Raw genomic sequence first — 9,430 nt, 5'->3', positions numbered from 1 at the left:
ACATGCTCCTAAACTATGCGAGGTTGATATGGTTAGCTAATACTGAGTCTGATTTTAATATCTCATTTTTTGTATTCTTCTAGGTTCCTCAAGTGATGAAGGGGAGTCGGACTCTGTGACAGTTGCGTTTGATGATGGCGACCGTGGACGCATCACCCTGAACAACATTCGATTACTGCCTCCTGATTTTACCATCCAGTGTGCGTTCTCAAAAATAACGGGTATACAGTAAACATGAGCAAATTGATTTCTCAGAACCCCTGGTCCAACACATATGTTTGTATTCTGTGACCTCTAGACGAGCCACGCAAACCGCCTCCTCCTACATCCCGTCATTTACAGCGCTTCTTTTGATTAGTCGGACTGGCCAACATCATTGTTGCGGCATTATACACACTCGATGCCGGCTAATCCAAAGAGAAGCTGTGAATGCCAAAAGGAAGAAGTCCACATTGGCCACATAATACTGATCTGGCTACTGGACCAGGGTCCTAAAAATGTATTTCCTCACCTCTTCGGGAAGATCAGTCATTTATCCAGACTGAACCTCCTGTAAATTCTAAGCACCTTAAATATTATTCCCCTTTGTCAACCATCTTAACGAAAACCACCCCTGTAAATGATCAATACAATCTTGGGTCTACAGATGCCATGTGTAATAAAGGGATTGGCAATGACCTTCTTATAAACCAATAGATCTTTCTTTTGCAGGTACAGAACCATCTCCCGCTTTGTTGTTGTCGGCGGAGAGTCGAAGAACTAAGCGCTTTGCCAGTAATACCACCTCAACTTCTGAAACCTCTCAGAACCAATCTTCAGACAACCGGGAGCCAGTGGAAGTGTCAAGAAATAATGGAAAGAAGGCGATTAACAAGGAGAAAACTGGTTAGTAGAAAAGGAAATGGGATACACAGTGGTATGACACCAAGGAGGACTTAAAAGAGGATGTCTACGTTAGGCCCTTTGTTCTGTGTGACTGTAGCGATGGAAGTATTTTGCGTTCCCTAGATTGTACATTACATTGTAATATTTGTTTACTATTTTTTTATAAATATATTTTATTACCACAGCTCTAGTCATAATAAAGTTTATATTTTTGCCACTATTTCTAATGTAGGTTTTTTTTTTAGGGGGGTGGGTGTGTGAATAAGTGTGTTTGCATGTATGTCTGTGGGCGTGTGTAAAAAAGATAGATCGATAGATAGAGATATATAGAGATAGATATACAGATAGATATAAGATATATAGATATAATATAGATACATATATAGATAGATAATAGATAGATATATAAATAAAAACATACATACATATACACATCCCTCTCGGAAAAAAAAAAAAATTCTTTCACAAAATTACAAGTGAGAAGAGTGGCAGAGAGGTTAATACGTAATTTATTAGCCACCCAGCCTCTGCCATCTTGATTGCTGCCTATGCAGAGTATGGCAACCAGTAGCAAACTCCTCTTGAGTGCTGTGCTTTACATAGGCACCCCTAGCAGCGATTAATAGGACAAAGCAGTCGCTGCCTGCTTCACTTGTGCAACTTACTGGGATCTGGGCTGGAAGTCTCTGCACCTGTGCGCTGCTCCAAGAAAAAGCAGTGTTGGGGTACGTGCCCGCGATCAGTGTTTGGAGCGTTTTGGATGCAGTGTGTGTTTGCTGCATTCAAAACGCTGTGTTGTACAGTACAAGCACAATGAATAGAATTTCTAGAAATCCCATGCCCACTATGCATGTACGGCCCACAGCAAAAACTGACCTGCGGTGCGGCTTTCCGAGCCGCAGGATATCAATTCTTAGCTGCGTAGTTGGAAGTGTTCTCCGTAGGGAGAACACAAGTGAGAGACCGCAGCGCTCCGAATTCTGATCATGGACACGGGCAGCTGCGTTCTCCTGCGGAGGAGACTCCGGCCCCACAGGTCAGGACACAGCAGGTCCTGATCGTGGGCACATACCCTTACTTGTGAGTTCAGTGCAGTGATGATTCGTCAGCGCTGATCCTCCTGGATAAATTGACAGTGAGGGTGAGGGGAGGCTAAATTTTGAGCACCGAAACCTCCCTTCCCCTGGCTGGGTCCAGTTTGACCCAAGTCACGTTCTTTAATGTCGTCAAGTTGCCTTCTGGCCGGTGAATGGTCCAGGCCATGCAAAGTTTCTGTTTTCTAAATGCTGGAGGAAAAAATCTGATAACATCCTAGAAGAAGCATTTGCTACGAAGCCAATTCTGTGTTTGAAACTCCATCAGGATAAATGATGAGAGAACTTTATCAAAAGAAACATCATTTTTTTTTTTATCTGACATTTTTAGACCCCGCATGACCTAAGTGCGAAACGTTTCCTAACATTGAAAATCACAGGTATGACTAAAATAATGCGGTGACACATTTTTGGAGCTGACTCCTTTCACACTTTGATTTTACAGATAAAATGGATGTGTTCAACTCAGGGGCAAAGACTCCATTACCTGCTGCCACAACCAACTTCTTAGGTCGCTCGACAAGCGTGGACCTGATGAGCTGGCCTTCTCAAGGAAAGCGCAAAGCTGGCAACAAGACTAACACTGCGCTACATGACCCTTTTCAATCACAGGGTAGTGGCAAGAAACAGAAGTGCAGAGAGCAGCCTCATGTGTTTGGTAACGGATTTGGAGCGGATTCCTTCAGCAGTTTGGCTAACTCATACAGTCCCTTCGGGGGTAGTGCCAACACTGGGATTACAACTGGGCAGAAGCCAGTACGGACAAAAAAAGGAGAGAGGCCAGAAGAAGAAGACAAGGGGAAAGGTGGTAAAAGAAAGGCAGGTAATGAGTTTTTGGTGAAACTAGATCATGAGGGTGTAATGTCCCCCAAAACTAAAAATGGCAAAGCTCTCCTACTCTATGATAAAGAATTTGGGCTTCATATTAGACAGGGCTACAGTTCTGCATCAGGACTGACCAAGGACAAGAAACGGAAGCCACCTCTTCATGACCAACTATCCATGGGCTTGGCTCTTGGAAAGTACACTGGGCAAACAGAGTATGGAGTGAACTGTGACAGTGACTGTTCGTACTCTGACCAGGATGAGGAGAACCAGGAAGGTCTGCGGGCACGGGTTCCATCGAGATTTCTTGCAGGACTCTCAGTTTCTTCCTCTTCCTCTGGGTCCTCTTCATCTTCTAGCTCTGGCTCAATGTCCAGCTCCAGCATTTGCTCTACGGACAATGATTCATCGGAGAGTTCAGATGAAGCGGACTCTACAATGCTCCTGCAGCCCTGCCTCACCCACCCCGTGCCTACCTTGTTGGCACAGCACACAGAAGATGGTGGTCAAAGCTCCCAGGGCTGCTTTGTCTCAGGACAAAAAGTCAAACAGAGGAGGAAAGGGACCCCTTCAAATTTCCCTAAAACCAAAGAGCCCCTACCTAGACAGCAACGCCTGCCCTCTGTAGAAAACCGGCCAAAGATTTCTGCCTTTCTGCCTGCACGCCAACTATGGAAATGGTCTGGAGAGCCTACCCAGGTAAGACTCATTTTAATATTAGTTTTATTGGCTTTTTAGTAATAAGTTGTCATCCAGATGCGCATATGCTTGTGAATAGGTGACACACCTGCAAATCCTTTAATCCTTTTTGTACCACTTGCAAAAATCTTGTAGACCCACTGGTGTTTACCATCAACTGATCAGGGAACCTAGCTCCAAGCGTCCCAAAAGCATGTCCTCTGGCAATTTCCAAGTGTCCCAAAAGCATGACCTATGGCTAGCGCCAAGCATCTCAAGAGCATGACTCATGGCTAACTCCAAACTTCTCAAGAGCATAATCAGTGGCTAGTTCCAAGTATCCTAAAAGCATAACCCTTGGCTAGCTTCAAATGTCCAGAGAGCATGAACATTAGATGCCTCCAAACATTCCAAGAGCATGAACCATGGCTAGCACCAAATGTTCCAAGAGCATGACCTGTGGCTAGCTCCAGGCGTCCCAAGTGCATAATTTATGGCTACTTCCAAGCATCCTAAGAGCATGACCCATGGCTAGGTTCAAATGCCCCAAGAACATTAAAATATGGCCACCTCCAAACATTCTAAGAGCATGATCCTGGGCTAGCTCCAAATGTCCTAAGAGCATGACTTGTGGCTATCTCAATATGTCCCAAAAGCATAACTTGTGGCTAGCTTAAGTGTTCCAAGAGCATTACCTGCGGTTAGCTCAAAATATTCTGAAAACCTTACCCTTGGATAACTCCAAATGTTTCAAGAGCATGACCCGTGGCTAGCGCCTAACGTCCCAAGAGCATGACCCGTGGCTAGCGCCTAATGTCCCAAGAGCATGACCCGTGGCTAGCGCCTAACGTCCCAAGAGCATGACCCGTGGCTAGCGCCTAACGTCCCAAGAGCATGACCCGTGGCTAGCGCCTAACGTCCCAAGAGCATGACCCGTAGCTAGCGCCTAACGTCCCAAGAGCTAAACCTGTGGCACAAGAGGCGGCTTGTTTCTTATTGTTCCTAAGCCAATTACACCCTATTCGAACTTCCCCCAAGACTATCGGCCTTTGCTATGCTGCACCACTGGTGAGGACCATCTGGGTGTACATTTATTACTGCTGCAGAACCTAGCTAAGCCTTAGCCAGCATTAGTTGCAATATTGAAAATTGTACACATTGGACAAAAAAATAGATTTGAAATCTGGAGATCACATGTCCTCTGATCTAACTGCTAAAATTTATACAATTTTTTTTTTTCTTTTTTTTATTTCTATCTCTAGAGGCGAGGAATGAAAGGGAAAGCCAGAAAACTGTTTTACAAGTCCATAGTGCGGGGAAAGGAGACTCTGCATGTTGGGGAATGCGCAGTTTTCCTGTCAGCTGGACGTCCAAATCTGCCCTATATAGGACGTATTGAAAGCATGTGGGAGTCTTGGGGTGGCAATATGGTGGTTAAAGTCAAGTGGTTTTACCATCCAGAAGAGACAAAACTGGGCAAAAGGCACAGCGATGGCAAGGTGAGGCACTTAGGAGTGACATACAGAGGCTGACGGAATGGTTAACGTGGTTTTCGTTTTAGCGTTCTCCCACAAACAAAGTTAATTTGACTCAATAAAACTTGGAATAATAATAATTTTTATAATTGGATGTGATTAAATAAAGTGTCCCTGTGCTGAGATAATCTTATATATGTGCCCCTGCATTGTAGTGTGTAATGGCCGTGTCGGACTGTACAGGGACATGGTCTGCTGAAACCACAGCTTCGGGGCAGGGGAGGATGTAAAGTATAAAGATATTACAGCATCGGATCGTAGCTGAATATTTCTTTGTTTTGAGGTAAAACCTTTTTAAAAAACAAGGAGGGAAATGTTTTACCTCACATAAAGAATCAGCTATGATCGCATGCTGTAATATCTTTATACTCTTTTGCATCCTTCTTTGCCCAGGAGATGTGGTATGATCAGCCCATGTCCCTGTATGGTCAGACACCTCCATTACACAGAACATAGCAGGGACTCGTATATAAGATTATCTCAGCAAAAAACTTTTTTTTTTTTTTTTAACACATCCAATTGTGGAAATTATCATTATTCCAAGATCAATTGAGTAAAATGAACTTTAAAATTAAATGTATTTCACACAAAGCTAAGCGGGTTGTCTTATAAGAACAACTTGTCCAAATACCCTAAAAGGGCACATAGATGTGTCTTTCAATCATGGCTCTGTGAGAGCAACTCACAATCTGGTGAACCCAAGCCATCAATTGATTACAAGTATGGTCACTCATTTATCTAATGAGGCTTCTCTCAGTAAAATCAGCTGTTTGTCAAGCATCCCAAGAGCTAGACCCATAACTAGCTCTAACCGATCCAAGAGCTAGACCCGTAGCTAGCACCAAGCGTCCCAAGAGCTAGACTCGTAGCTAGCTCCAAGCGATCCAAGAGCTAGACCCATGGCTAGCTCCAAGCTTCTCTAGAGCTAGTCACATGGCTAGTTCCAAGCTCCCTTAGAGCTAGTCCCATGGCTAGTTCCAAGCGTCCCTAGAGCTAGTCCCGTGGCTAGCTCCAGAGCTAGACCTGTGGCTAGCTCAAAGCATCCCGAAAGCTAGACACGTGGCCAATTGCAAGTGGCCCTAGAGCTAGACCCGTGATCAACTTCAAGCATCCCTAAATCTACACTAAGGCTAACTAACTCCAAGCGTCCCTAGAGATAGCCTCGTGGCTAGCTCCAAGTGTCCCAACAACTAGAACCATGGCTTCTACCTGAAAAATTCCTTTGGTGAAATAAATGTGGCACTAGAAGAGGAAAAACGATTTTTAAAACTTAAGAGGCACTCAATAGGGTAGTGTATCTGGAAAATAAGAGGACACAGTATCACAAATTGGATAGGTGCCAACCTGACCTTAACCTGCTTTCTGGAACATCAGCGGACATCAATGGTAAATGCAAGGAGGAGTAGCCAAGAAATAAATTACTGTGGCATCTTGCAACTGGAGACTTGTCTGAATTCTGTAGGAGAGCACGTTTATCTATCTAATGTATTTTGGATTCAGGTGGACCTTTTACCAAGAGGGATATACTGTTGAATACAAACAAGTCTTCAACAGCAACACCTTGATAGTATGTTTTCTTGTCTCTGATAATTCCTGTTGCACCATGGGGCACTGATCATAAGGCAAAATACATATACAATTGATTATATTAATAACCTGTGCCATGAGTCCTAGGGTACTAGATCCCTGGCTCCAGGTTGTAGCAACAACTTGTGGAGGACCATATGGAATGGTCGTTATGAGTCTGTGATAGACATATATTCCTAGTCGATAAGTTAATGACCTCTTTGATAGGTTTACCAACATTAATTGTGACTCTCCTTCCCTTTGTAGAACGCGTTGTACCAGTCATCCCACGAGGATGAGAATGACGTACAGACAATCTCACACAAGTGCCAGGTGGTGAGCCGCCAGCAGTACGACAAGATGAGTCACAGCAAGCGCTACCAAGATCGGCAGAACCTCTACTACCTGGCAGGAACTTATGACCCAGGAACTGGGCGGCTGGTGACCGCAGAGGGTGTGCCAGTGCTGTGCTGATATGCCAGGATGGGAGTTAACTGGGGGAAGAGGGTACCACTTAACTATACAGCACTTCTTACATTAAAACAGGTAGCATGGACAAGTCTGGAAATCTGTACACTAAACTTCACACATCAGACATAGTCATGGCAAACTGATACGCACAAATCCTAGCCACCCAAACGACATGCAGAGTGTGCACCGGCACACGATTGTGTTACACTAATACAAGATGCCAGTCTCCGATGCACCTCTGTATCATGTAAGTTGAATGCTTCTGAAATCAGTAGATCTTTCTCCTAAAGAGAGGACCTGGTTGATACATTTCTGAAAAAAAAATATGCCCAGATTATGCCCAAGGCACTTGGGGCATGCAACACTAAAGGAGAGCTCTGACTGGTAAAATTGGAGCTACTCTTCCCTTTTGTTTTTGTTTTATTTTCTTTTAAATGTCTTGTTTTTGTTAAATTTTAACCTACAGCACCTTGGTTCTGATATTCACTGCTGGCCAGGATCTACCAAGTATTGGATGCTTTGAAGACCTGTGGTGGAAAGGTCAAATTTCATGGATCACCTTTAAGAGCCTAGAAGGTCATGGAAAGTTAGGTCTCAAAGTGGTCACATGCCACTTTGATGGTATTCTTTGCCACTTTGGTAACATCATTGGTCAACTATCATGTCCTGGTGATTCAAGTTTGAACAGACCAGTCCACACGGTCTTCAAAGTTGGGCAGATTTTGGATCAAATTTTGGAAGTCAAGCATTGGCCATGATTTAGATGGTCCCCACCCCATTTGGGAAGTTTGTGAACACTGTAACACCTGATATTATAATATTACACGGGCCTACTGATTGCAGAAGGGCTATGTTCGGCCATGCTAGGAAGTTCTTTACTTTGATACCTGCCTGAGAAATATCTGCTCCTCTAAGGCTTTACTCTATCAGACATCTATGAAAACCTTATCGTAGCACTTCAAACACTACAGAAAAATACAAAACACCTATTAAAATGCTACATACTAAGAAACCCGTTCCATAAAAAAAAAATACTGTCCCTCCCCCCTCCAATATTTGCTAAAGCGTAGACGCGAGGAGCATATAAACTGCTGTGAAATCAATAACAATCACCCCTATCTTCACTTTTATTTCAGAATTTCGAAAGGCAAGTATCAAACTGAAAATTTCCTAGCAAAACTGCTCCATCCATTTTATGATCGTTTTTTTGTTTTGTAATTTTTGTACATTTTTTTTGTAATTTTTTGTGTGTTTTATTTGTATTATTCCTAATTTATGGTCAACAGCCTCAAGTTTCAAGCCATATTCTCCCCAGTACCTCTTAACAGCTTTTCTTCCTGAAAGGCAGGATCAGGTGTAATAATATTCTATTTATTCACTGTGTAAATACTGAATTTCTTTTGGAAAGTTTTTATTAACAAAATTAAAAGTACAAAAAAATCCTTTAAAAAAAATAAAATAAATTTCAGCTCAATGGAAAAAGAAAATAAAAAATAAAAAAAAATCCCCTTTATTTTGCTGTTGCTGAAATATATAAATTATGCACTGTGTCCTTTGGCAAGGCTGGGAATATTAGGAATTCTGTATAATTTGTAATTATAATGGGGGCTACAGAGATTAAAAGCACTTGGGGGACTAGGTAGGGACTTGAAGGGGGGAGGGGCAATGAGAAATATCTAAAAGAAAAAAGTCACATTTAAATGCTTTTATTGTTAAAAACACCAAATTCCTGGAAATATGTATATAGATTGTCTGAAATATTTTTTTTTGTGTTGTTTAAGACATTTTTTAAGGAAAAAAAAAAGTTAAAGAAAATGTATTGGGAATGTCAATATGGTCCGATGGAATAAAAAAAAAGAAAAAAAAAAGGAAAATATTCTATAAATATATATTATATAAATGAAGTGTGGCCTCGTATTTCTTTTTTGGGTTCTACTGAGGGAAGTATGGAAGTGTCAATACCTTGCCCTGCCCAATCATATAGGTTCCATATGGTGTTTTGTATACTTTCACATTTTTGGTACTCTTCGTCCGCCCCCGTGACTCCAGCATTGTGTAAAGGGGGGCATCTGACTGCTCATTTAGGTAGTTAAGCCAGACCCGCTCTCTTTCATGGAAGATGCATAGACATAGAAGGGGGTTGGCTTAACTGAGAAAATGAGCTGCCAGCCCCCTTCATACACACTTCAATAATGTACAATTTTAGGCAAATATACATGTATAAGTTTGTTAATCTTGACACAATTTTTGGAAAAAGGACTTAGGGGTAAAAAACACAAAAACCTGATACTGACTGCGTTCCCTCTGGTCTCTTATTCCTGTTCCCAACTTGACAGACAAGAAATTTAAGATCCGTCAATCAGTGGCTGCAGTGAT

At 42.4% G+C, this 9,430-nt stretch overlaps 1 protein-coding gene across 5 annotated transcripts in view; it reads left to right on the top strand.

Annotated features, from left to right (window-relative positions):
* BAHCC1 (BAH domain and coiled-coil containing 1) overlaps nt 1-8,922 on the top strand; it is a 152,939-nt gene extending 144,017 nt beyond the window's left edge. For 4 of the 5 annotated variants that reach the window (XM_075350703.1, XM_075350702.1, XM_075350705.1 and 1 more), the window contains 5 exons: nt 84-221; nt 712-885; nt 2,425-3,503; nt 4,745-4,981; nt 6,851-8,922. In XM_075350703.1, the coding sequence (XP_075206818.1) occupies nt 84-221; nt 712-885; nt 2,425-3,503; nt 4,745-4,981; nt 6,851-7,057 (1,835 nt within the window). In that variant the 3' untranslated portion in view covers nt 7,058-8,922. The remainder of the gene's footprint in view (nt 1-83; nt 222-711; nt 886-2,424; nt 3,504-4,744; nt 4,982-6,850) is intronic. The other variant, XM_075350704.1, reaches the window with a different exon arrangement.
* Nucleotides 8,923-9,430: the final 508 nt, after the last annotated feature.

Source organism: Anomaloglossus baeobatrachus, chromosome 5, assembly GCF_048569485.1.
Source record: "Anomaloglossus baeobatrachus isolate aAnoBae1 chromosome 5, aAnoBae1.hap1, whole genome shotgun sequence".
NCBI lineage: Eukaryota > Metazoa > Chordata > Amphibia > Anura > Aromobatidae > Anomaloglossus > Anomaloglossus baeobatrachus.
Note: the sequence above shows the minus strand (reverse complement) of the source record. Positions and strands in the feature narration are given on the sequence as shown.